Source organism: Oncorhynchus keta, chromosome 34 (genome assembly GCF_023373465.1).
Source record: "Oncorhynchus keta strain PuntledgeMale-10-30-2019 chromosome 34, Oket_V2, whole genome shotgun sequence".
NCBI classification, from domain to species: domain Eukaryota; kingdom Metazoa; phylum Chordata; class Actinopteri; order Salmoniformes; family Salmonidae; genus Oncorhynchus; species Oncorhynchus keta.
Window position 1 is genome coordinate 24,881,343 of NC_068454.1, and position 27,022 is coordinate 24,908,364.

At 42.4% G+C, this 27,022-nt stretch overlaps 3 protein-coding genes across 7 annotated transcripts; 1 reads left to right on the forward strand and 2 right to left on the reverse strand.

The window, feature by feature from the left end:
- Positions 1-1,441: 1,441 nt before the first annotated feature.
- Positions 1,442-8,433, reverse strand: LOC118366848 (leucine-rich repeat-containing protein 63). Of its 4 annotated transcripts, none has more exons than XM_035749603.2 (11): positions 8,163-8,433; positions 7,861-7,963; positions 7,408-7,523; positions 4,335-4,832; positions 3,967-4,125; positions 3,696-3,850; positions 3,265-3,363; positions 2,679-2,815; positions 2,470-2,553; positions 2,072-2,311; positions 1,442-1,938 (listed from the first exon to the last, which is right to left on the reverse strand). In XM_035749603.2, exons 3-11 carry the CDS (start codon positions 7,499-7,501, stop codon positions 1,725-1,727), a joined length of 1,680 nt encoding a protein of 559 aa, XP_035605496.1. In that variant the 5' UTR covers positions 7,502-7,523; positions 7,861-7,963; positions 8,163-8,433; the 3' UTR covers positions 1,442-1,724. The 4 variants fall into 4 exon arrangements, with proteins under 4 accessions (XP_035605496.1, XP_035605495.1, XP_035605492.1 ...); XM_035749602.2 differs by having other exon boundaries at positions 7,408-7,530; positions 7,861-7,923; positions 8,163-8,432; XM_035749599.2 differs by having other exon boundaries at positions 7,408-7,530; positions 8,163-8,432.
- Positions 8,434-13,458: 5,025 nt separating this feature from the next.
- Positions 13,459-20,950, forward strand: lcp1 (lymphocyte cytosolic protein 1 (L-plastin)). Its single transcript, XM_035749605.2, has 16 exons — positions 13,459-13,625; positions 16,609-16,685; positions 16,816-16,976; positions 17,111-17,240; positions 17,547-17,679; positions 17,800-17,881; positions 18,028-18,193; positions 18,360-18,502; positions 18,660-18,755; positions 18,944-19,139; positions 19,265-19,343; positions 19,445-19,559; positions 19,665-19,798; positions 19,938-20,058; positions 20,206-20,330; positions 20,433-20,950. Exons 2-16 carry the CDS (start codon positions 16,619-16,621, stop codon positions 20,563-20,565), a joined length of 1,881 nt encoding a protein of 626 aa, XP_035605498.1. The 5' UTR covers positions 13,459-13,625; positions 16,609-16,618; the 3' UTR covers positions 20,566-20,950.
- A 211-nt stretch (positions 20,951-21,161) lies between these two features.
- Positions 21,162-26,877, reverse strand: LOC118366850 (CCR4-NOT transcription complex subunit 11-like). Of its 2 annotated transcripts, none has more exons than XM_035749606.2 (7): positions 26,128-26,877; positions 25,833-25,997; positions 25,402-25,554; positions 22,433-22,647; positions 22,131-22,333; positions 21,924-22,020; positions 21,162-21,676 (listed from the first exon to the last, which is right to left on the reverse strand). In XM_035749606.2, the coding sequence occupies exons 1-7, from the start codon at positions 26,444-26,446 to the stop codon at positions 21,479-21,481; spliced, it is 1,350 nt and encodes a 449-aa protein (XP_035605499.1). In that variant the 5' UTR covers positions 26,447-26,877; the 3' UTR covers positions 21,162-21,478. The 2 variants fall into 2 exon arrangements, with proteins under 2 accessions (XP_035605499.1, XP_035605500.1); XM_035749607.2 differs by having other exon boundaries at positions 22,445-22,647; positions 26,128-26,876.
- Between the last annotated feature and the right edge of the window lie 145 nt (positions 26,878-27,022).

Sequence of the window (27,022 nt, forward strand, 5' to 3'; positions counted from 1 at the left end):
GGTGCTGGTCTACAATTTTGTTTCTGGTGTCCTTTGACAGCTCTTTGGTCTTGGCCATAGTGGAGTTTGGAGTGTGACAGTTTGAGGTTGTGGACAGGTGTCTTTTATACTGATAACAAGTTCAAACAGGTGCCATTAATACAGGTAACGAGTGGAAGACAGAGGAGCCTCTTAAAGAAGAAATTACAGGTCTGTGAGAGCCAGAAATCTTGCTTGTTTGTAGGTGACCAAATATGTATTTTCCACTATAATTTGCAAATAAATTCATAAAAAATCCTACAATGTGATTTTCTGGATTTTTTTCCCTAATTTTGTCTGTCATAGTTGAAGTGTACCTATGATGAAAATTACAGGCCTCTCTCATCTTTTTAAGTGGGAGAACTTGCACAATTGGTGGCTGACTAAATACTTTTTTGCCCCACTGTACTTGGATGGGTAGTCAGCATTTGATGCTGGCATGTTATGCCTAAATTTGCTAATCTTGCCAATGAAGCAATTACCAGTGGGTTTTGTGATGAATGAGCCATATGATTCAATGAATGATGGAGCAGAGTTTGCCTTTTTGCCCAAAATTTCATTGAAGGTGCTCCAAAACTTTTTCCTATCATTCTTTATCATTTATCTTTGTTTCATAGTGTAGTTTCTTCTTTTTATTCAGTTTAGTCACATGACTTCTCAATTTGCAGTGTTTGTCAATCAGTTGTGCAGCCAGACTTATTTGCCATTACTTTGGCTTCATCCCTCTCAACTATACATCATTGTCACGCCTTGGTCATTGTATCTTGTGTTTTTGTTATATGTTTGGGTAGGCCAGGGTGGGACATGGGTTTATATGTTGTATTTCGTATTGGGGTTTGTATTAATTGGGAGTGTGTATTATTAGGGGTGTGTCTAGTTAGGCTTGGCTGCCTGAGGCGACTCCTAATTGGAGTCAGCTGATTCTCGTTGTCTCGGATTGGGAACCGTATTTAGGTAGCCTGAGTGCGCGTTGTATTTCGTGGGTGATTGTACCTGTCTCTGTGTTAGTCACCAGATAGGCTGTAATTAGTTTCACTCGTTTGTTGTTTTCTTCTTCAGTTATTTCATGTACCGCATTTTCTTCATTAAAAGTCATGAGTAACCTACACGCTGCATTTCGGTCTGACTCTCTTCAAACAACAGACGAAGTTCATTACAATCATCTTCTCTTTTTCTTCTAAGGTTTTATAGCATACTACAACTAATGTTGTGTTGCCGCCGCCACCACCTGGACGGGGGTAAAAAAAAACGTATTTTAAAAATGCCATTACACTACTAATAAAAAAGTTACAAAACTTCTCACTCCTTCAGTCATTCAAAAAACTAATTGTCAAGCTCTGTTGAGGTGCTGTGATTGGTCCACATTTCGTTTGTTTAAATAAGAAGTCAGGCTTAAAGCAATACACACTACTTGAGGCTGAAATAGTTAAACACAACTAGTATTCAGAAATACTTTATTTTAATTGGAGGTCAATGGAAAATTTAAAGACATTAAAAGTGCCATAATTATGGGAGTTTTCACATGCACTTGCTGTGCAAAATACATGTTTTGCAGACAACTACTCAAGGCTATATAGAGACAGTGACATCAGTAGACATTATGGTAAGGTTACAATTTGGCACAAGATTAGTAGAGCTGATGAGATAGATATTCAGAGGTCTTTGGCTATTAAGGCCAAGAGGCCTCAGTATTGGTTCCTTCATAGTCATGTTAGTTGTTCACTATTGTGAGTTGTGTCTTCTCCATACAGAAGACTGGAGAGACTCTTGGTCTGGATCTTGAAGTTCCAGTGGCATGCTGGGGTGCAGGCATAGAAGATGAAGGGCACCCTGTGTAGTCCGAAGATATTGTAGCAGGGCCGGATTACCTTGAGTCCAGGTCCGTACATAGGACCCCTACAGCAGTCACACACACCCACCCTGGGGACACAAAAAAAAACACACACCATCAATGAAACAGTCATCTCTTTTACCTTAAAACAAACATGGAGTTCATCCTTTATACTGTGTATTTATTTAGTTGAATCTGATCAGGGTCATGTAAATAGGCTACCTGCTAAGGGCCATCTGTGCCTCAGGGGGAAGGCTGGCGTAGCGCAGACAGGTGTCTGTGAGAGAGAGGGTCATAGTGGCTGAGTGTTGCAGATCCTGGGGAGAGTTCCAGCTGCAGCTCTTCCAAAAGTAGGGGTGCATGTAGTTGTTGGAGATCCTGAGCTGGGTGAGGGAGAGGCGCAGGGCCCCACAGGGCAGGCCAGGCAGCTGGTTCCCCTCCACATTCAGGTACTCCAGAGTCCTGCAGACAGAGGTGTTCTGTTATATTTAAATAATAACACAAAGTGGGTACTTTACAAAGGTGGTGGGGGTAAGTGAGTTACCCCCATACAATATAAGACCTTGGAAAAAGCTCCATATCATGGTCTTTGAAGACTTACTGCCTACTCTAGACTGTACCTGAGTTTTCTGATGTCATTTGTTAGGGATGAGAGAAGGTTGTAGGATACATCTAGAAACTGCAGGGTGGGCAGCTGGTACAGCCTGTAGGTAGGACCAACAGCACAGGACTCAGATCTGGGAGACCGACAGACTTCTAACAGCAGTGTAGGTTTATAACACTGTGGTATAACAAGTTCCCAACCCTGTAGCGCCCCCTTGTGGCTTACTCTGACGGCAGGGAGGTGATCTTGCAGAAGGAGATGACAAAGGTTTTGAGCCTGGTGAGTCTGTGGATGCCGGTTGGAATCTCCTCTATGGGGTTGTCTCTCATCTTCAGCACCTCCAACTGTGTGAGCTCATACACCTGTTTAAAGAGAGAGAGAAGAGATATTTGGAAGTTGTCTTGCCATGGAATTGCAATGACATTTTGCAACATGCTCAGAACCCCCTTTTTAGATAAATAGGCTCTAAAACAGGGTTCCCCAACTGGCGGCCTGCGGGCCTAATTTGGCCCACGGGGGATTTTATTTGGCCCCCCAACTTTTCGGAGCATTTTATTTTTTTTATTTTATTGTTGGACATAAAAGACTGTAACAACACCAGCAAATCAGCTCCACGTGATTTTAATTTTGGAAATCTGTTTCAAAGTATTCCTGAAATATAATAGAGAGATATACTGTATGTGATCGCATACAAATGTAAGCAAGGTTTGAAATTATTCGTTTTAGTCAAATATCTAGTTGATGATCACTGCTCTAAAACAACCCCAGTAAGACATGCTCATGGTTTGCCTCAGTTCATAAGGCATCTCACCTCCACTGGGAAGATAGTGAAGTCATTGAAGGACAGGTTGAGGTAGAGCAGGCTCTGGGCCAGAGGAGTCAGATCAGGAAGCAGGGCAATGAAGTGGGCCTGAGAAAACACACAGTAAATCAAACACACAGTCAAGGTTCAGAGAAAAAGGGAAGCTCTAGCTTGCATATTCCTCTTCAACTTCCTGTTATGCTAAATTTGAGACAGTCGTTTCATTTCCTTTTAATGTTAGTCAGAATAAGTGATGTCTGTGTTTCTGTCGCTCTCAGTAATGCTGCAAAGAGTCTGAGAACAAATGTTTTCAATACATAAGGAATAAATGATAAAACAATAAGAAAAGGATACATAAATAATTGGCAAAGAAGAGACTTGTAGAATTTGACACACACACACCCACACAAACACACAACACAGTAAGCAACACACAGCACCTTCAGGGTGAGTGCCTTGCCCCCCTCTGTCAGACAGTCCAGTATGGCCAGCTCAGATGGGTTGATGCCCTCTCCAGAGTGCCTGAACGGGGAGTGGGTCCGCCGAGAGCCCTGGAAGTGCTTGGTAGTCACAGAGTTCAGGATCACCTCCGTTCCTGCTCAAAGGAAAAATGTATTTATTTGCTACAAGAAAAACAGAACTTGGCTTTGTATAAACAACTCAATAGTGTTAGTTTTGTTATAGTAAGTTAGAATGCAAACATGTTCTTGCCTAGGTATAGATTTTCCTGCTTCTGAACAGCTTGTCTTTCCCCTGGGGGTACCCATATCTCCACAGACTTCTGTTCAGACCTGCAGGTCCCATCTCCCAAACAGCTCCGCCGACACATCATCTGAGTTTGCACCTCCATACGGATCAATGCTGCCAGCTCTTATCAGATAACACAACAAATGCTAACAACACACACAATACGCATGAAGAAACAGTACACCTCTGTAACTTACACAAGCAAGCATCCTTGTCACACAATACACACTAAATAATACACTAGTACTGGTGCATAATGAACACACCACAATCTGGATTATAGCCTACTACAATGGTAGGTAATCTTTTAACATATTATATGCAGTATGTACCGCATATGATTTGCTTCTGTGGGATCCTGCTCTTGGCCTCTGGCAATTTCTCAGTGGACATCAGCTGCTTGGACACCTCAGTCTGCTGCCCTTTGTGCAGCTCCATCAGGAAAAGCCCAACCAGCTTCCTGTAGTTGCAGCGAGACAGTGCCACTTTCTTCAGGCCCTCTAGTGACTGAGCCCCACAGCCGCCATTAGGGTCCCGCAGAAAGTCATTGAAGCTAAAACTAGGGGGAAAGGGGATGTATCTGGGGTCTGTCTTGAGGAGGTCGAGGAGGGGGATTTTGGGGAGAGTGCGTGGAGGTTTACAGGGGAATCCCTCAATTATTTCAGGTATTAGCATGGATGGGACCGAGGTCAGAGGAGTGGGAGCCACCCTAAAGGCTGCAGGGTCATAGTCCCAAAGAGGAAGCATGTGGCAGCTTGACTCACTCCGCCCGGTGGCACTGTCCTTCAGATCCCTTCTCTCTGTTGAGGGCAATGAGTCTATGATTGTACCTGGAAGAAACAAATGCAAGTTTCCCATGGCACTTTAACAGTTGGATCAAACGTAGATAGTGCTGACCAACATTTTTGTTATTTTTCATTTTTTAAACAACTAATTGACCAACAATTCAATTATTTGAATTCCATTTCATTCATTTTTATTCTGTGAGCTCAATGCACACATTGCAGTCTCTCTAGAGATAAATCAGATCCAGCCTGAACTGTGTGATGTTGTACGGAGTTGTAGTTTCGAACAGGCCAATATTCTCCATAGCTTAGCTCATAAAACGTGGTAATTAACTACAATTACCATAATCCATTGTGCATCTGCTTGTCCAGTCTGTGTTTCTTTTACAAATGCACAATTGTGAGGGGATATTGAGAGCAGTAGTTGTTCGCAAGGTATCTCTACCTGAAAATACATGATCTAAGTGATTAATAGTTGGTATTCAGCAGACATAAAAGTATGCCTTACTTACTTTGAAGAACTACAAAATAGTGATTTTGTCAGAAAGCACAGGCAGCAGTGAAAACATGTGATTTACACAACTGAAATATTTTATTAACATAAAGTAATGTGAACAAATGGGTAATAAATTCTAAGCAGTCATTTTACATGCATAAGTGTCATATATTGCCTTCCTTTCACCTACACATTGGGGAGAAATAAGAAAGATCAGTTCCGTAATTCTTTGTATTTTGGTTGTTCTCAGAGGAGGCTCAATTTGCCCGACTGACATAAATTGTCTGCCTTTTGGAATGTTCTTGCAATTGTCTCATAAAACGTGTCTAGAACATTAATATTGTATATTCTGAGAACATGGCAACCATGTCCTGTGTATGTTTGGTGGGACGTTGATGAAATATTCTTCTACCCTGAAAAAAACTGGGCACATGAATGTTCTTGCAACGTTCCATAAAAGGCATCAAGAACATTAATGTTGTATACTGAACAAATATATAAATAAACAAATATATAAACGCAACATGTAAAGTGTTGGTACCATGTTTCATGGGCTGAAATAAAGGATCCCAGAAATGTTCCACACGCACAAAAAGCAAATTTCTCTTAAATGTTGTGCTGGGGACAATAAAAGGCGACTCTAAAATGTGAGGTGACTGCAGGAATGTCCACTAGAGCTGTTAACAGATAATTTAATGTTTATTTCTCTCGCATAAGCCGCCTACAATGTCATTTTAGAGAATTTGGCAGCACATCCAACAGGCGTCAACCGCAGACCATGTGTAACCACGCCAACCCAGGACCTCTACATCCGGCTTCTTCACCTGCGGGATCATCTGAGACCAGCCACCGGACAGCTGATGAAACTGTGGAATTGCACAACCGAAGAATGTCTGCACAAACTGTCAGAAACCGTCTCAGGGAAGCTCATCTGCGTGCTTGTCATCCTCACCAGGGTCTTTACCTGACTGCAGTTGGGCGTCGTAACCGACTTCAGTGGGCAAATGCTCACCTTCGATGGCCTCTGGCACGCTGGAGAAGTGTGCTCTTCATGGATTAATCTCGGTTTCAACTGTACTGGGCAGTTGTGTGGGCGAGCGGTTTTCTGATGTCAACGTCGTGAACAGAGTGCCCCATGGTGGCGGTGGGGTTATTGTATGGGCAGGCATAAGCTACGGACAACGAACACAATTGCATTTTATTGATGGCAATTTCAATGCACAGAGATACCATCAAAAGATCCTGAGGGCCATTGTCATGCCATTCATCCACCACAATTACCTCATGTTTCAGCATGATAATACACAGCCCCATGTCGCAAGGATCTGTACACAATTCCTGGTAGCTGAAAATGTCCCAGTTCTTCCATGGCCTGCATACTCACCAGACATATCACCCATTGAGCATGTTTGTGATGCTCTGGATCGACGTGTATGACAGCGTGTTCCAGTTCTGCCCATATTCAACAAATTCGCATAGACATTGAAGAGAAGTGGGACAACATTCCACAGGCCACAATCAACAGCCTGATCAACTCTATGCGAAGGAAATGTGTTGCGCTGCATGAGGCAAATCGTGGTCACACCAGATACTGACTGGTTTTCTGATCAAAAGTATCGGTGACCAACACATACATATCCGTATTCCCAAGCATATGAAATCCCTAGATTAGGGGCGTATATGAACTCTAACTCAGTAAAATCTGAACTTGTTGCATGTTGCTTTTAGATTTTTGTTCATTGTATATTCTGAGAACATTGTCACCAAGTTCTAGATAAGTTCTGCTTGACATTAAAGGAACATTCTCCTAACACCAAAACATTCTAAAAAGGTTCTAAGAAGTTTTTTGCTAACATAGATAGAATGCTGTTCCCCTAACTAACAGAAAACTGGACACTCAAACATTAGGGGAACATTGGGGGTAACATTACAAATACGTTCCCTCTCCCTAGAATTGTCAACTGGGCAGAAAGATCCGTTTTAAGCTGCTGGAATGACTTTTCAGTTTCACTTTTTTGTATCGTCCAATGGGGCAACCCCCGAGCAAACTGAACTTGCGGGACTGCTCAAATCACTTGTCCCAGGCAATAGGGCAATCCCTGTATTACAATCCCTGTAACCTACCTGAAAGTATAGGCGAAGGAAGTGATTTCACAATGGGGGGATTCTTTTTAGGGGGCAAAGGCCTCCGAAGAAGCCGTGCACGTTCTGATGGCATAGCGACTCCACGGTGAAAGCTTCTATTTCCTGGCAAAAAAGTACAGTAGCTAAGTTTACTGTATACATTTACAGTTGCATAAATGTCTGACAATGACATTGATTTTCATGAGGAGGCTGCAGGCTAATCAGAGGGAGCAAAACTGGCAAGCCTAGTTGTTGGCAACATTAAGAAATCAGAGAGCTAAGCTAACCAACCACAAACAACCAGTCATATAATAATAGCAACCAGTAGCCATGAATCTACCAAATAATGACATTTGAAACACGTTCAATATAAACATCACATTCTTAATTTCACATTTAGTTAACTAGCTCGTTTAGCTACATCATATTGTCCCTTTTTGGAGGCAAACTTACCGCTGAGATTTCCCTGGCCTCTATGTAAGTGGTGGAGAGTCGACCTCCCGATTCAGCAGAGCCCTTGGCAACCGCCATAACAACCGTCAAACAAATCAAGAGTCTGAGTCAAAAAACATTTAAAGAAGATTTTTTTTGTTTTAAATAGTCTGAGTCAAATTGGGTGCGTGCATATAATTCCGTTAAGAATGAAAATAGTAATGTAATATGATCTATATGTATGCTTGATTGTCTACTACACTAGTGTATGCAAGGTAGAGTAGGTTACTTTCTAAATGTTATCCGTTACAGTTACTACTTACCTGTCCAAAATTGTAATCAGTAACGTAATTTTTGGATTACCCAAACTCAGTAATGTAATCGGATTATATTCAGTTACTTTTTAAATTACTTTCCCCTTAAGAAGAAGACAACTGTAACGGTTTTCAGTAGGAAGGATCGGACCAATATGCAGCGTGGTACGTGTGCATGTTAATATTTATTTAAACTGAACACAAAACCAAAATAACAAGCGAAAACGAACGAAAACGAAACAGTTTTGTCTGGTGCAGACACAGAGACAGAAAACAACTACCCATAGTGGGAAAACAGGCTGCCTATGTATGGTTCTCAATCAGAGACAAAGCTAAACAGCTGCCTCTGATTGGGAACCATACCAGACCAAACACTAATTCAAAAACATAGAACAACACATAGAATGCCAACCCCAACTCACGCCCTGACCAAACTAAAATAGAGACGGAAAAAGGAACTAAGGTCAGGACGTGACAACAACAATGCATGTTACCAATTGAACGACATCTACTGCAGGATAAATCTATGTTAAAGTTTACATAGCTGGCAGTATATGGATGTTATATTTTACTTTATGGTTATGTAGGCTTCTTCTAACCCATCGCTTTTTACTAAATTTAATAATATGATTAAATTGTAATTTTACATTAAAAACAAAAGTCTATCAGAATTCCAGTCATTCCAAAAAATATGATACCCCTTGATCTTCAAGAATAGGACTTGGAAATATGAAAGTATAGATGAGCCAAATTGTTTTACCTGAGCATAACCAGAAAACTAAGGACTTATTAGCCAGCCCTACTCTGTTGTTTATGATTTTGTTGTCATGGAGGACAGATTGGGCTCATTGATTCGGGTTGAAAAATAAATGCTGTGCTCATGGAATGGCATGCTTTGAGCACTACTGAAAAGTGCTATTTACATGTGAAAAATTAATGCCATGTGCTGTATTTGCTATAGGCCTATTGTTGACCTTTTTGTTGGTGACACTTTGATATCTTGCGGGCAGCTGTTTAAGTGGCAAATCTACAGATGAAACAATAACAAAACGGTCGCCCCGCCTGGTTTAGTAAAAAGCTGAGGGATGGGCCTGGAGAAATGTAACCAATAAAAGCCTCACTTTTATTCTATATGCTGGGATCCGCACTATGCATTTGTTGCAAGAGCGCATATTTCACTGGCTGTCCACTGGTTTCAAAAACTATGATTGATAGGCAGCTTAAACTTCTTGAATTCAATCATTATTGGATTCAAATACACATTTAGATTTGTGAACAGTCATCCACAACAACCCAAATCCGTAAGGCGCAAATAGCTAAATCAAATAAATGTTTATTTGTCACATGCACTGAATACAACAGGTGTATGTGGACGAATGTGGCAGGGTCTACAGACAATCACGGACTACAAAAAGAAACCAGGCACATCACAGACACAGACGTCTTGCTTCCAGACTAACTAAACACCTTCTTTGCCTGCTTTGAGGATAATACAGTGCCACCGACGTCACCCACTACCAAGGACTGTGGGCTCTCCTTCTCTGTGGCCGACATGAGTAAGACATTTAAATGTGTTAACCCTTGCAAGGCTACAGCCCAGACGGCATCCCTAGCCGCGTACTCAGACCATGCACAGACCAGCTGGCTGGTGTGTTTACGGACATATTCAATCACTCCCTATCCCATTCTGCTGTCCCCACACGCTTCAAGATGGCCACCATTTTTCCTGTTCCCAAGAAGGAAAAGGTAACTGAACTAAATGACTATCGCCTCGTAGCAGTCACTTTTATCATCATGAAGTGCTTTGAGAGACTAGTCAAGGATCATATCACCTCTATCTTACCTGTCACCCTAGACCCACTGTAATTTTCATACCGCCCCAATAGGTCCACAGACAATGCAATCGACATCACACTGCACACTGCCCTTTCCCGTCAGGAGGCTGAAGAAATGTGGCTTGTCACCTAGAACCCTCACAAACTTTTACAGATGCACAATTGAGAGCATCCTGTCGGGCTGTATCACTGCCTGGTATGACAACTGCACCGCCCGCAACCGCAGGCCTCTCCAGAGGATTTTGCAGTCTGCACAACACATCACCAGGGGCAAACTACCTGCCCTCCAGCACACCTACACCACCCGATGTCACAGGAAGACCAAAAAGATCATCAAGGACAACAACCACCCGAGCCACTGCCTGTTCAGAAGGCGAGGTCAGTACAGAGGCATAAAATCTGGGACCGAGAGACTGAAAAATAGCTTCTATCTCAAGGCCATCAGACTGTTAAACAGCCATCACTAACACAGAGAGGCTTCTGCCTACACACAGACTTGAAATAGTTAGCTACTTTAATAAATGGATCACTAGTTACTTTAATAATGCTACTTTAATAATGTTTACATATCTTGCATTACTCATCCCATATGTAATGCCGCTCGGTCATTGATCATCCATATATTTATATGTACATATTCTTATTCCATCACTTTACTTGTTTTGTGTGGATTAGGTAGTTGTTGTGGAATTGTTAGATTACTTGTTAGATATTGCAGCACTGTCGGAACTAGAAGCACAAGCATTTCACTACACTCGCAATAACATCTGCTAACCATGTGTATGTGACCAATAAAATTGTATTTTATTTGATTTGTGGATACCTTACCATGAAATGTTTACTTACAAGCCCTTAACCAACAATTCAGTTCAAGAAATAGAGTTAATAAAATATTTACTAAATAAACTAAAGTAAAAAAATCGAATCAATCAATAGGCAACACACTAAATGTACATAACATTAACAAGACTATATAAAGGGGGTACGGGTACCGAGTCAATGTGCTGGGTTCAGGTTAATGGAGGTCATTTGTAAAGTGACTATGCATAGATAATAAACAGCGAGTAGCATTAATGTAAATAGTCCGTATGGCCACTTGATTAGTTTAGTTGTTCAACAGAGAACAGTCCATGACTTGGGAACAGTCTATGACGGGAGTTTTTGACAATTTTTCTGGCTTTTCTCTAACACCGCCTAGTATATAGATCCTGGATGTCAGGAAGCTTGGCCCCAGTGATGTACTGGGCCGTACGCACTACCCTCTGTAGCGCCTTCCGGTCAGATGCAGAGTAGTTGCCATACCAGGCGGTATTGCAACCAGTCGGGATGCTCTCGATGGTGCAGCTGTAGAACGTTTTGAGGATCTGAGGACCCATGCCAAATCTTTTCAGTCTCCTGAGGGGGAAAAGGTGTTGTTGTGCCCTCTTCACAACTGTCTTGGTGTGTTTGGACCATGATAGTTTGTTGGTGATGTGGACACTAAGGAACTTGAAACTCTCGACCCGCGCCACTTCAGTCCTGTCGATGTTAATGGTGGCCTGTATGGCCCTACGTTTCCAATAGTCCATGATCAGCTCCTTTGTCTTGCTCACATTGAGAGAGAGGTTGTTGTCCTGGCACAACACTGCCAGGTCTCTGACCTCCTCCCTGTAGGCTGTCTCATCGTTGTTAGGGATCAGGTCTACGACTGTTGTGTCGTCAGCAAACTTAATGGTATTGTAGTCGTGCTTGGCCACACAGTCGTGGGTGAACAGGGAGTACAGGAAGGGACTAAGCACGCACCCCTGAGGGGCCCCAGTGTTGAGGATCAGCGGGGCAGATGTGTTGTTGCCTACCCTTACCACCTGGGGGTGGCCTGTCAGGAAGTCCAGGATCCAGTTGCAGCGGGAGGTGTTTAGTCCCAGGGTCCTTAGCTTAGTGATGAGCTTTGTGGGAACTAGGGTGTTGAACGCTGAGCTGTAGTCAATGAGCACCCTTCTCACATAGTGTTCCTTTTCTCCAGGTGGGATAGGGCAGTGTGGAGTGCGATTGAGATCATCTGTGGATATGTTGGGGTGGTATGTGAATTGGAGTGGATCTAGGGTTTCTGGCATGATGTTGATGTGAGAGCAGAGGTGTGATTCACATCAATGCGCTATGTAGATATCAATAACAGGTGATATCCGTATCGCCATTGACTACACTGCTTGTCACGCTCGTCGAAAGGAATGGACCTAGGCGCAGCGTTGTGAGCGTACATTTTACTTTATTTATAATGTTGCCAACAAAACAAGAAATAACAAACATAAAGCTACATAGTGCTCGCAGGCCACTATACATAGACAACTACCCACAATCACAGGTGGGTAAAAATGGCTGCCTAAGTATGATCCCCAATCAGAGACAACGATAGACAGCTGACTCTGATTGGGAACCACACTCGTCCAGAAACAAAGAAATAAAGAACATAGAATGCCCACCCAAACCACACCCTGACCAAACAAATAGAAACATAAACAAGCTCTCTAAGGTCAGGGTGTGACACTGCTGTCATCCTTACCTCCAAGCGTTTATTCAAGTTGGATAATCTTTGGATGCCGACAGCAGTTGCACCATTGGAAGCCATAGCTTGGACTGTAGCCTACAAAAGCCTATTCCTGCTCTTTTCCCGCGATCCATCGAACACATTTGGTGTGTCATCATAGTGGTCTCTGACTTGTGGTCAGACTCATTCAGGTGGAACAAACTTAAACTTGCCCTTTTTCTCAATGCTGATATGAATGTCTTTAAGAAAACCGAGAAGTGTCAAAGATTTTTTTCGCAAACATTCTTTCTGAATTTAAAAGTAATCCTCAAAGTAATCATATAGTTTTTCAAAAGTTTCTGTAATCTGATTACAATATTTTTGCTGGTAATGTAACGGATTACAGTTACTGTTTTTTGTAAACATGTACATGTAATCCATTACTCCCCAACCCTGAGAGCATGCCAATGCAAATATGGCAGAAAAGGTATGTATGACAATGTTACATGAAGTGTGAAAAATAAGTATTGTCTTTTATCAGTAAAATATATTCTCAGCTCAACTTGCCCGACAAAGGCTGAAGAACATATACACATCCAGGTACATTTTTGCAGGTGCTGGAGTTGCTCGCCCGACTGCCATAAATGCCATAATTTGTCATTTTTTCACTTAAACAATGGGGAGGAACCAGAAAGATCAGTTTTAGGTAGTTATGAGTCAAATAAATTCTCAGAGCAGGCTCAACTTGCACGACTGCCATAAATGCCATAAATTGTCTATCTTTCACATAAGCAATGTGGAGGAACCAAAAAAAATCAGTTTTAGGCTACTGGAATATTTTGCCGTTTCTTTTTTTCATTGGGGCAACCTCAGAGCAGGCCCAACTTGCTCCCACCTTGATAACTCCGTGGCAGGCAGCATATTGCCATATAAAGACACAACGTCTTTCATTTCTCTTAGTGAAGTTGTCCTGGGTTGCATGTCACTTCCTTCCAAGTACATTCGTTGTCAGTTGATTCTGAGGGGGAGACAGTGCACTGCCTGTCAAGCAGTGAGAGCAGCCGACACACTGAAGGAAGGAGAGTGAGTCAGAGACCACACAGACAGGACTTCCAGTCAACTCACCTCCCTAAGGTAATTCAATCTCCTGACCTTGGGGCCTCTCTGTGTCCGTGTCTGTGTGTGCCTCTGCATGTGTCAGTATTTCATTGAATCTACTGGGAGTATGGTCTGTGACTGCATGTTGATTTTGATGAGGATGAAGATGAATGATGATGATAAGGATGATGAGTTTCTGTTGCTTTAACAGTCCACAAGTGTTCATAGATGGTGTCTTCCTGGATCTGAGGGCACCATCTGTAGTTTGTGTTGATTTACAGTAGCCTAACAGTATCCTCTTGCTACTTTATCATCCAAGGACTGTTGTTACACAGTCACATAATACATTGATACAGTATTACCAAAATTGTTATATAGCCCTAAGTGAATTCTGATGTTCACAGGAGAAGCATTGCCATGTCATGACTTTAGTTTTAGTATCAGCATGGTGGCAGGGAGGAGAATTAGTGTAAATCATAGCATAGTGTTTAAACAGGAAGTTAGTTGGGTTGTGGTTAGCCTTGCTGCAACTGCTGAAAATTCTAACATGTGAAGCCAATAGTAACTTAGTGAAACATTTACATTTTCTAAAAGTTTCCAACATATCATCACTATTCATCCAATAACGTTAAGCATGTAGAATTTGCTGGCACATACACATCTGTAATCTTCAACTCACCACTGCTGTAGTCATTTAGAAATGATGAACAATAAATAACACATACTATATGTTGTCTTTCAATAGTGCTTGAATAGTTAATAACACACTACACTTAAAGGGGCAGTGCAGTTAACTTAATTTTCCTTTTTTTAATGATTTTAACAAAATATGAGGTCGAAAATAACACTCTTAAATTGTGCAAAAGATGATAATGCCATTTTTGTGTAAGAGCTGTTTTTTAAAAAAAAGCCTGAAATTTCAGCCTGTTTAGGTGGTGCAAATCTTTTGGCCCACATCGTGATTATAATAGATCAGTGAGTGTTCATCTGGGTAAGGTGGTGGGCTCTAGACCATCCTATCAGCCAATCAGGGCTGTGCATGTAAATATCTTAAAATGTGTTTCCTAACATCCACATGATCAGACTGAGCATTTCAAGGGCCAAAGGAGGCTCAGGGAAATAAATGATAACAAATATATTTGGCCGTTATTTTCATTAAATAAACAGTCATGATTTACAAATAAAATTACAAAGACTGCATGGGGGCTTTAAAGGAGTGGGCTTTTTCATACAGAACAAATGAGAGAAACTGAGTGAGCACAATTAATTGATGTATGGAGATTCATTTGAGTGACAGACAGATTGGCTTTGATAAATGTCCACATCATAATATTGTTCCAATAAATCTCTATTTCTCTAACTAATCCATGCAAACGTACCTTTTCATTTGATTATTTTCTTAGTACGTAATGAATAACCTGTCTGTTTATTAAAAGAGACCAAGATTTGCATGTGAAATCCGCGGTACCATGACTGATGTTTGTGGGTATTGCAGTTTTACTTCCGTAAAGGCCCTTGATGATTTTAGTGGCTGAGACCATAGGGAATCCTTGATGATTGATGATGGTTTTAAGGATTTCAAATCAAGGAACTGGATTTGCTTGATGAAAGATAACACCCCTCATGATCAAATTGCAAAGACACATTTACTTCATCATCTAAAAGGCAGGTGGCCTAGTGGTTAGGCCAGTAACTGAAAGGTTGCTGGATCGAATCTCTGTAGTTCTGCCCCTTAGCAAGGCAGTTAACCTACTGTTCCCCGGTAGGCCATCATTGTAAATAAGAATTTGTTCTTAGCTGACTTGCCTAGTTAAATAAAGGTTCACTATTATTATTATTTTTTTAAAGTAAAGCCTGGGTAAAGGTCAGCCTTAAAAAGGCAGTAATATCATATTGTTAGATTAGTGAACATTACACTGTGCCATCCAGTGTGTGGTTAATTGAATAATCATAGAGTGTTTCAGTGCTGATTGGAATGTAGTGCTTACAAAGTTACAAAGCTGGTCATTCTGAACCATGGTGTGTAAAGACATCAGTTTCACTTCTGTTTCTGACCTCTATAGCTATGGTGTGAGAAAGGGAACAAAACCCCGATTTCCTTGTTTTGACTTATTTGAGCATTCAAAACTGTGCTACTACATACCCACTGGGCAAAACGTGGTTGAATCAACTTTTTTCCACATAATTTCAACAAAAATTTGTAATGTTATGATGTTGAATCAACGTGGAAAACTAATTGGATTTGCAAAAAGTCACCCCAACTTTGAACCTAAATCCAATGGCATGATGACATTTTTGTTGATTTCACATTGAAGTCACAGAAACTCAACTGAAATTAAATCAAAACTAGACATTGAAATGATGTCTGTGTCCAGTGGGTACATTGTTGAATATAAATGAATAATGGTCTCTAGACCCTTCTCCACACTATATGTTTAGAAAACCATCGATACAATCTCTAGGAGCCAAGCTGATTTGTCTTGGGTGACAATGGAAAGAGAAACATGTGTCACTCATCTCCAAACTTCACACCTCTGAGGCAAGCAGAGCAGACCTAGTTTGAAGTAGGTCTCTGTCTCTAACATGACCTTTTATCTCTCGCTGTATCTGTGGTATACAGCTTTAGCAGCCTCATTGAAACCGCACAGTGAATGGCAGCCATTCTTCCTGTCTGTTATCACTACAGCTACATCTACTCCCCTCTCAACTCAGACTGGGGCCTGAAATGTATACTCAGTCCTAAGATAGATGAAATAAAGACATGAATAAAGATATGAATCGTGTAAATGACCTCACCACTTTAGCAGAAGTAGGAAGGAAGTAGCTTGCTAGAAGCAGGATGTTTCACAAAGAAATAGACATCAGAGCCCAGAACCTCTGGGTAGAGCACATTTTTTGGAAATTATCACAATGACAAAATGCTAAAATTGAATATTTATTCTAGTTCCTCCCTGTTGAGTATGTTCAGTACCGTATGGTTTAGTGAAAAAAAGGTGAAGTTATGTGTAACTGGTTTCAGATTCCACAAGATGGCTGCTCCAGCACAGATCTCTCAGGATGAGTTGGAGGAACTGAGAGAAGCCTTTGCTAAGATCGGTGAGAGCCTGACAGGGAAATTCATTGTAGACTCACTTCACTCTCTCACTCTTATCCTGGGTCCCTGATTATTTTTGCATTCAACAAGGCTACATTCTATGTGACCTTTGACCTATATTTCTTATTCCAGATGTTGATTCTCACGGCCACATTGGCACAGATGAGCTCAATGACCTGTTCAAAGCTGCCAACCTGCCATTGCCAGGATACAGAGTCAGAGAGATCATCCAGGATCTTACCAAGACAGGAGACCTGCATGACGGCAAAGTCACCTTCAACGAGTTTGCCAATGTAAGCTCAGAGGTCAATAGGTCAAAATAAATGACAGTTTCAGAAAGTCAATGTCAAAGAAGAGCAGACCACACCTTGAGACATCTTGACATGACACCAGAGATACATGGTCTCATCTCTTCTCGTTCACTAAGGTGGTCCATGGACTGAAGAGCACAGAGGTGGCTAAAACCTTCAAGAAAGCTATCAACAAGAAGGAGGGCATCTATGCTGTAGCAGGAACCTCAGAGCAGTCCAGCTCAGGCACACAGCACTCCTACTCAGGTGACTGTCCCTACTTGTTTCACTGGCTGAGAATACCCCCAAGATATCTACTTCAGTCTGTCTAGATACATCTGTAGCCAACATCACACAGAAAGCACGTATCATTCAAATGAGGCATACAGAACCACATCTATCTCTATATGTGGAAAAATCCATTAGTACAACAAGACTTCCTGGTCTGTGAAGTTACACATCTATACGTCTCTAATTGGCCAATGTATACAAATATTTCTCCATAAATACAAATACTCCTACATGTTTAATGTTGTGCATTCCCCCCATGCCCACACATTTCTCCACTGACAGAGGAGGAGAAGGTGGCTTTTGTGAACTGGGTGAATAAGGCATTGGAGAAAGACCCAGACTGCAAGCATGTCCTCCCCATGGACCCCACTACTAACGACCTGTTCACTGCTGTCGGAGATGGGATCGTTCTATGGTACTTTCTAACTGGTCTCATGGACTTACTTTAGAGTATGTGCAACCTTGATGATATAAATCAATCCCTACGGAAATATTCCATTGGTATCAACCTATGCACCTCTCCTTCACCTGGTAGTAAGATGATCAATCAGTCTGTTCCGGACACCATCGATGAGAGAACCATCAACAAGAAGAAGCTCACACCCTTCACCATCCAGGTAACCTTTTACAGACTGTTCAACACCAGCTGACTCAGAGGACTGCAGCTTTGTATGACCCATTGACAGCCATTTCTTTGTCATTATATACAGTATATACTGTATGCCATGCACAGGTATCTATACTGTTTTGTGTGCTCTAACAGGAGAATCTGAACCTGGCTCTTAACTCTGCGTCGGCCATCGGCTGCCACGTGGTAAACATCGGAGCAGAGGACCTGAAGGAAGGCAGGCAGCATCTGGTCCTAGGCCTGCTCTGGCAGGTCATCAAGATCGGCTTGTTCGCAGACATTGAGATCAGCAGAAACGAAGGTGTGTGTGTTAAATGTTTATTTGAATATGGATTTTCAATGTTTTGGTGTGTTTTATAACTTTATAACATGTGAGTGTGTATGTATATCTACAGTACTGTACATCACTTGATCTCTGTAGCTATGTATGTTAAAGAGTGTGTTATTTCAATGATGTGTGTGTGCAGCTCTGATAGCCCTGCTGAGGGATGGGGAGAGCCTGGAGGACCTGATGAAGCTTTCCCCAGAGGAGCTGCTGCTGCGTTGGGCCAACTACCACCTGGAGGAGGCCGGCTGCTCCAAGATCAACAACTTCAGCTCTGACATCAAGGTGGGTCATACGCACCATGTCTATCCTGGATCGTCATATGACTGTCAGTCCTGAATCGTCATTTGACTGTGTTGGTACTGGATTGTCATATGACTGTGTCGGTCCGGGATCTTTTTGTGCATTTGTGATTGTATACATTTTTTGTTTTGCATAACAGGATTCCAAGGCCTACTACAACATCCTGAACCAAGTGGCCCCTAAGGGAGATGAGGAGGGAATCCCTCTGATTGCCATCGACATTTCAGGGATAAGGGTACATGGTCATCCCACCCTATAAAACATCATCCATTACGATTCCATTTTAGGCAATCTGGTCAACAGACAGTGCTGTTCTTCTTTTTTGGTTAAAAGTGCCTTCTAAATTGACCGTATTATCAATGAGTGATGCATCATAGATACAGTAGATGTTGCTGTTAAATCTCTCCCTACCGCCCCCTGCAGGAGAAAGAGGACATAAAGAGAGCAGAGTGCATGTTGGAGCAGGCTGACCGTCTTGGCTGCCGACAGTTTGTTACAGCAACCGATGTAGTCCGCGGCAACCCCAAGCTGAACTTGGCGTACATTGCCAACCTGTTTAATAAGTATCCTGCCCTGAAGAAGCCAGAGAACCAGGACATTGACTGGAGCTCCATCGAGGGTCAGTGTTGGGACCATCCCAAACCATAACCTAGTTCCTGAGCATCCCCTCTTCCTGATAAAATAATATAAACCATATATACAGTACAAGGCCTGAATCGGTGTGTAATGTTATGTCACTTACAGGTGAGACCAGAGAGGAGCGCACCTTCAGGAACTGGATGAACTCCCTGGGGGTCAACCCTCGTGTCAACCACCTCTATGTGTAAGTATAGTACAGGTCACTCCATCTTATTATACACCATTTCCAACCATTTCCAATCATTTGGAAACCACACGAATGTCATGTGTGTGCATGTTTTACAGGGACATAGATGATGCTTTGGTCATCTTCCAGCTCTATGAGAAGATCAATGTGCCAGTGGATTGGGACAGAGTAAACAAACCCCCTTACTCCAAACTGGGCAGCAACATGAAGAAGGTGAGACTATGAACAATAAGTGTTCGCCCACAGTGAGATCATGATTAAACTGATCAATTGATTGAATTATTATTCATTGATTTATTATGCATTTGTCTGTGCCAGTTGGAGAACTGTAACTATGCAGTGGAGCTGGGGAAGAATGAGGCTAAGTTCTCCCTGGTAGGAATTGCTGGACAGGACCTGAACGAGGGCAACCGAAAACTCACCCAGGCCCTGCTGTGGCAGCTGATGAGGAGGTAATGCAACAGAACATTCTTAAAAATGCTTTAGATATTTTTTCCCCTGTTCAGGTCATGTGATCAGGAAAAACTCATAAGCAGGCTCAGTGCCTACTCCATAATTCCACATTTAGAAGGATCCATCTCTTTCTCTCAGGTACACGCTGAACATTCTGGAGGAGCTTGGTGACGGGCAGAAGGTGAATGACGACACCATCATCACCTGGGTCAACGACACACTCACACAGGCTGGCAAAGGCACCATCTCTGGATTCAAGGTAGGCTGTAACTCTGCTGTTTAACATTTTCTGACCATGGTACCTTTTTTGAAGTACTAGACTTCATTCTACTTTTCCAAGTAGAATAAGTAAAAAAATAAAGCATCCACCACAGCAATAGCTCAGTGTGTGTGTGTACCTCTGTAGGATGGGTCCATAGCCACCAGTATGCCAGTCCTGGACCTGATTGATGCCATCCAGCCAGGCTCCATCCGCTATGACCTAATCAAGGTGGAGGACCTGACTGAGGAAGAGAAGCTCAATAACGCCAAGTACGTACCATATGATGACAACATTTGAGTACTAGCTTGATGAAAGAGATGACATGTTCAGGACAACAGCTAAGATGTCCCCTAAATCCTGCCTGTCGTCAGGTATGCCATCTCCATGGCCAGGAAGATCGGAGCGCGGGTGTACGCCCTGCCTGAAGACCTAGTGGAGGTGAAACCTAAGATGGTGATGACAGTGTTCGCCTGCCTGATGGCCCGGGGCATGAAGAGGGTGTAGGGGTCACAACCCCACAGAACACATCACATGAAGAGGTGATCAGTATAACAACCATAATCAGGTTATAGAAGATATTAGCTCACTAGGTCAATACTAATTCAGTAATGTAGCTAGTATGTCTGGAAATCAGTGATTCAAAACTCAGGGCTAATAATGAAGAGCAGAAAACAAATAATAATACTGTACCTGGAGTTATACTGGAAATATACAAAATATATTTTTTAAATGTAGCATCTTATTTTGATATAAGATTTAGCTCTTTTTTAACATAGAAACTTCTTTACTTGATGCTATTCATTTGAAATTGTGACCATTTTGCTTTCAGACTAACATTTGTGAAAATATATCAGGGAAACAGATTTTTATATAAATAATTGAAAACGAATGTTGTGTGTCTTGGTTTTGTTCACATGTATTATAATGCTCTACACCTGTATGAGCAGTTCCCTTACAAATAGTTATTATGCCTTGAGAACCTATTCATGTCATAAATCATCTAGTTCCCCCATTCAAAACAGAATCCAACATTCCTGTATCTGCATGTACTGTATGTCTCACCATGTTCAGCAGAAAATACAATCCAACAACCCAGATGGTTCATTACATATCCATTTAATGAAACAAAACCAACAAGCATCAATCTATGGAGGGAAAAAAACAGTTTCAAAATCTATTTTCAAAATATGTCCATCTTTGTCCAGAAAAGAGAGACGAAAAACAGTAACTGAGTTCAAAGCTGGACTCCAAGCAGGTATTGGTGAGATCGTGAGGATTGTCTGGGTGGTTATACAGCCTTGGTCAGTTTCTCTTGGTTGGGGCGCTATTTAGCGGGTTGTGCCTCTGTGGGCTTACTACCTGGGGGGTGTTATTTGGCACAACAGGCTACTGCCACGTTCTATGTACTATGAAAGCGTTATTTGGCAGGTTTGACCTCTGGGGGGATTTCTCCTGTATCCAGGGTTTTGAGGAGGCGGAAGAGGCCAGCTGCTTCCCGTATGCGGCTGAACTCAATGCAAAAGGCCTGCACCTCGATGAACAGGTCCTGTACGTTTATGATCTTGTTCCGGATCAGAGACTGAAGGAACACACACACCAGGCGCACCAGGCGGTTCTGCAAATGGAAACAGAGGTTTTACATAAACATCTGGACCACTGACTAACACAGTGGAGCACTGACTAACGTTAGTAAAAGAAACAGTCATCTTGAGCAGGGACAACCCACAAATGAACTTCCTGTTACAAATGTCTGTGAAAGAAAGTGGCATGCATCCTCTGGTAAGACAAGCATTTCAATGTTACTGAAAGGCCTAACAGTAAGCTACAGGCTCTTGTCAAGGCCCTTCCACAGTCCTCCTTACCTGCATGTACTTGTCTTTGATCTGTTCACATGTGGAGATACAGTTGGAGATGTACAGGTGAATGAACTCTGGAGGGAGGTCCACAGCAGTTGTCAGCCTGTGCACACAAAGAATAACCTCACATAAATAAACAGAAAAATAAACACATTTTAAAACGGATTGTAGACAACTGAATTGTATAAATCAAATTATATCCAAAGTCCACACCTATTGACCACCTCCATGGAGTGCAGAGACATGTCCATGTTGACCAGGACGGAGAAGTACTCCGTGATCTGGCTGGACTGCATCAGTTTGAGAAGCATCTCGATGGCCACCAGAGGGTTGTTTTCCACCAAGTCAGGCAGCTTGGCCGGGGTCAGACCGATATGGTACACCAGCTTCGGATCCTTCTCCAGCTCACTCAGGAGCTATAGGGAGAGAGCAATATTTAGAGAGACATTCAGGTTGAACTCCCAAGCGAAGGTCATGTTTGAAATATATAAAATACAGTTGAGTAGACAGTGTACCTGTCTACTCACCTGTGACTGCTGCTGGGCAGACAGTGGGCTCTTGAAGGCCTTGGCCATGATGCGTTTGATCTCCACACCCGTGCTGTTCTTCACGCACATAGAGCGGTCCCACTGCACACGGTGGTCGGGCTCCGTGGGGTTTAGCCAAGCCAGCTCATCCTCACACACGTGCAAGGGAGGAGGCGGCCGGATGAACTCTGGACGAAAGTGACCTGGGGGAGGTAGGGTCACAGGGAGATATTACAGGCTGGCTATGTGGCTTGTCTTAAGTGATACTTGGGACATGGTATATACTTCATAGTATCATTCCTGTGTCATTACAATACCAAGCTAATGAAGAGACATACCCCACATGACCAGAAGTATGTGGACACCTGTTCGTTGAGCATCTCATTCCAAAATCATGGGCATTAATATGGAGTTGGTCCCCTCCCTTTGCTACGACAAGAGGAGGCATTGTCATGCTGAAACAGGAAAGGGCTTTCCCCAAACTATTGCCACAAAGTTGAAAGCACAGAATTGTCTAAAATGTCATTGTATGTAGCATTAAGATTTCCATTCACTGGAACTCAGGGGCCTATTTCTCCTCCACCAAACTTCACAGTTGGCTCTATGCATTCGAGCAGGTAGCATTCTCCTGGCAGCTGCCAAAGCCAGATTTGTCCATCGGACTGCCAAATGGTGAAGCGTGATTCTTCACTCCAGAGAACGCATTTCCATTGCTCCATCCATCCGCCGCTTGACATTGCACATGATGATCTTAGGCTTGTGTGCGGCTGCTCAGCCATGGAAACCCATTTCATGAAGCTCCCAACAAACAGTTACTGTGCTGACGTTGCGTCCAGAGGCAGTTTGGAACTCGGTAGTGAGTGTTGCAACAGAGGACAGACAATTTTTATGCGCTACGTGCTTCAGCACATGGCAGTCCCGTTCTATTAGTTTGTGTGGCCTACCACTTCACGGCTGAGTTGTTGCTGCTCCTAGACGTTTCCACTTCACAACAACAGCACTTACAGTTGAAGGGGGCAGCTCTAGCAAGGCAGACATTTGTCTAACTGACTTGATGGAATGGTGACATCCTATGCCACATTGAAAGTCACAGATCTTCAGTAAGGCCATTCTACTGCCAATGTTTGTCTATGGAGATCGCATGGCCGTGTGCTCAATTTTATACACCTGTCAGCAATGAGTGTTCATGATATAGCCAAATCCACTCATGTGAAGCGGTGTTCACACACTTTTGTCTACAGTTGAAGTCGGAAGTTTACATACACCTTAGCCAAATACATTTAAACTCAGTTTTTCACTTCCTGACATTTAATCCTAGTAAAACTTCCCTGTCTTAGGTCAGTTAGGATCACCATTTGATTTTAAGAATGGGAAATGTCAGAATAATAGTAGAGAGAATGATTTATTTCAGCTTTTTTTTCTTTAATCACATTCCCAGTGGGTCAGAAGTTTACATACCAAGTAGTAATTGAGTGTATCATTGCCTTTAAATTGTTTAACTTGGGTCAAACGTTTCAGGTAGCCTTCCACAAGCTTCCCACAATAAATTGGGTGAATTGTGGCCCATTTCTCCTGACAGAGCTGGTGTAACTGAGTCAGGTTTGTAGGCCTCCTTGCTCGCACACGCTTTTTCAGTTTTGCCCACAAATGTACTATGGGATTGAGGTCAGGGCTTTGTGATGGCCACTCCAATACCTTGACTTTGTTGTCCTTAAGCCATTTTGCCACAACTTTGGAAGTATGCTTGGGGTCATTGTCCATTTGGAAGACCCATTTGCGACCAAGCTTTAACTTCCTGACTGATGTCTTGAGATGTTGCTTCAATATATCCACATAATTTTCCTACCTCATGATGCCATCTATTTTGTGAAGTGCACCAGTCCCTCCTGCAGCAAAGCACCCCCACAACATGATGCATCACGGTTGGTATGATGTTCTTCAGCTTGCAAGCCTCCCCCTTTTCCTCCAAACATAACGATGGTCATTATGGCCAAACAGTTCTATTTTTGTTTCATCAGACCAGGGGACATTTCTCCAAAAAGTACAACCTTTGTCCCCATGTGCAGTTGCAAACCGTAGTCTGGCGTTTTTGCAGCGATTTTGGACCAGTTGCTTCTTCCTTGCTGAGTGGCCTTTCAGGTTATGTCGATATAGGACTCGTTTTACTTTGGATATAGGTACTTTTGTACCTGTTTCCGCCAACATCTTCACAAGGTCCTTTGCTGTTGTTCTGGAATTGATTTGCACTTTTCGCACCAAAGTACATTCATCTCTAGGAGACAGAACGTGTCTCCTTCCTGAGCAGTATTATGGCTGCGTGGTCCCATGGTGTTTATACTTGTGTACTATTGTTTGTACAGATGAACGTGGTACCTTCAGGCGTTTGGAAATTGCTCCCAAGGATGAACCAGACTTGTGGAAGTCTAAAAAAAAATCAATTCTGAGGTCTTGGCTCATTTTGATTTGCCCATGATGTCAAGAAAAGAGGCACAGAGTTTAAAGGTAGGCCTTGAAATACATCCGCAGGTACACCTACTCCAATATACCCAAAAGATACCAATTAGCCTATCAGAAGCTTCTAAAGCCATGACATAATTTTCTGGAAATTTCCAAGCTGTTTAAAAGCACAGTCAATTTAGTGCATGTAAACCTCTGACAATACTGGAATTGTGACACAGAGATTATTTCACGTATAATTCAGTCTGTAAACAATTGTTGGAAAAATTGCACAAAGTAGATGTCCTAACCGACTTGCCAAAACTATAGCTTGTTATTAACAATAAATTTGTGGAGTGTTTGAAAAACGAGTTTTAATGACTCCAACCTAAGTGTATGTAAACTTCCTACTTCAACTGCATATAGTGTATGTTTTTGTGTCAACATACACTTTACTTATGTCATCCATAAACATAACAGACAGCCTAATACCAAACTGAATGATGAAATGCTCCACTTACTCTCCAGTGGAGGTCGAGGCCCAGTGACCAGAGACTCTGTGATCTGATTGGCCACTGAGCTGTCGAACCCAGAGTTGGAAGAATCTGGATCCGGGTCGTTGAGGATGCTGGGGAAGCTGGCCTTACTCTGGGTGGGTAGTTCTGACTGGCGCTCTGCAGGTTAAAGGGGAGAGAGAGGAATAAGAGAGTTTATATATGAAGCGTTAGAATTGCTGCATAGTAAAGTGTAAAGAACTGTCTGTTGTACTACAGTAAGGATATGAGAGGTTTTATGTCTCAACACAAGCAAATCTCAATAGGTGGATTCCTAACCAAGAAATATACAATTCCCCATCATACGTAACTATTTTTGAGTTGTCTAAAATTCTTGAGATTCAATAACCATCCTCCATACAAGATACATGCGAAGTGCATACATTCAGGTACTGTACCTGCCAATGCCAACTGCAGCCCACTAATGTCTATGGACTGTGGCATGTTCCCCACGTCCATGCAGGACACCTGTCTGGGGGTCTTCTTGAAGAGTTCCCTTGGAGGCGCCAGCATTAGCTGGGAGAGGAAGAACTTCTCGGGCTGTGTAATGGGTGGCAGGAATCCTACGAACAGTCACATGATCAGGATATACTTGAGTTGATATGATGACAGCAACACACTGCTGTTAAAAACTTTGGACAATACTTCTTACTATCCAAATGGGATACATTTGATATTTTAGCAGACACTCACCAGACAGTTGTTTCTCCTGCTCATCCCCAACTGGGGAGGGGTTCAGCAGGTGCGCAAAGACAGCGGCAAAGGGATTGGCGGCCAGTGGCTCTGTGCGGTACATCTCCCAGAGGAGGTAGAGGGCAGTCAGGCGCTGTGCAGAGCTTGGCAGAAGGTCCGGCTGTTGCAGTAGCATCACCAAAACCGATCCTACTCGGAAATGTTCGGCCTTCGCGAAGTAATGATGAAAAGCGGATGATAGACTTTCGAAAGTGTTGGTGCAAGCTTCCTCTGAGATGATTCCCAAGAGGTTTGAGAGCTCCTTCGGGGCAAGTGTCATTGTACCTATGTTGTTGATAGCTAGCTTTTAGCTATGTGACCAAAATGATAAATCACTGCTTGCAAGGAGTATTTTATAATTGTACGTAGGTCGCGTTATTCAGTTCATACTTAAAACGAAGCTAGATACATTTCCACAAACTCCACAGGAGTGCAGATATGGGCAGCTAGATAAATTAGAAAATGCTAGTTAGCTTACTAGCTAGCTTGTCACCAACGTCATTGTAAAAGTAAGTTATACAGCTAAACAAATTCGACCTTGATCAACTAAAAAAATGCATACCAGACTTACTGGTCGTAAAAGCATGAATGTAATTATTATCAAATGTTTAATAAGAAGTAAGTTAGCTTTTCTCAGCTGTTCTTCCATCAGTTTCCACTTCGTTCACAACATTGCAGCGTTGAGTTTTGACCTTTGACTCGACCCCGGTAACACCGTGCATTTCGGGAGATGTAGTAAAGAAGATGATGTGTTTATTTCTGCTTGCTCTGGTATTCTCGTGGACACAAAAAACATTTTCTACAAATTACAGATAACACATTACTTAAAAATGTGGTGTAATTGATTTATTGTTTT

Bases quoted from the DNA above. Each gene is read 5' to 3' on its own strand.
- lcp1 (XM_035749605.2), top strand. From the start codon at position 16,619: ATGGCTGCTCCAGCACAGATCTCTCAGGATGAGTTGGAGGAACTGAGA. The intron at 16,977-17,110 runs GTAAGCTCAGAG...TCGTTCACTAAG, and splicing joins CCTTCAACGAGTTTGCCAAT to GTGGTCCATGGACTGAAGAG. The intron at 19,140-19,264 runs GTCAGTGTTGGG...TGTCACTTACAG, and splicing joins TGACTGGAGCTCCATCGAGG to GTGAGACCAGAGAGGAGCGC.
- LOC118366850 (XM_035749606.2), bottom strand. From the start codon at position 26,446: ATGACACTTGCCCCGAAGGAGCTCTCAAACCTCTTGGGAATCATCTCA. The intron at 25,555-25,832 runs GTACAGTACCTG...TTTAACCTGCAG, and splicing joins GCTGCAGTTGGCATTGGCAG to AGCGCCAGTCAGAACTACCC. The intron at 22,648-25,401 runs GTAAGTGGAGCA...TACCTCCCCCAG, and splicing joins GCCTCGACCTCCACTGGAGA to GTCACTTTCGTCCAGAGTTC.
- LOC118366848 (XM_035749603.2), bottom strand. From the start codon at position 7,501: ATGCCATCAGAACGTGCACGGCTTCTTCGGAGGCCTTTGCCCCCTAAA. The intron at 4,833-7,407 runs GTAGGTTACAGG...TGTTTCTTCCAG, and splicing joins TCCTTCGCCTATACTTTCAG to GTACAATCATAGACTCATTG. The intron at 2,554-2,678 runs GTAAGCCACAAG...TCCTACCTACAG, and splicing joins ATCACCTCCCTGCCGTCAGA to GCTGTACCAGCTGCCCACCC.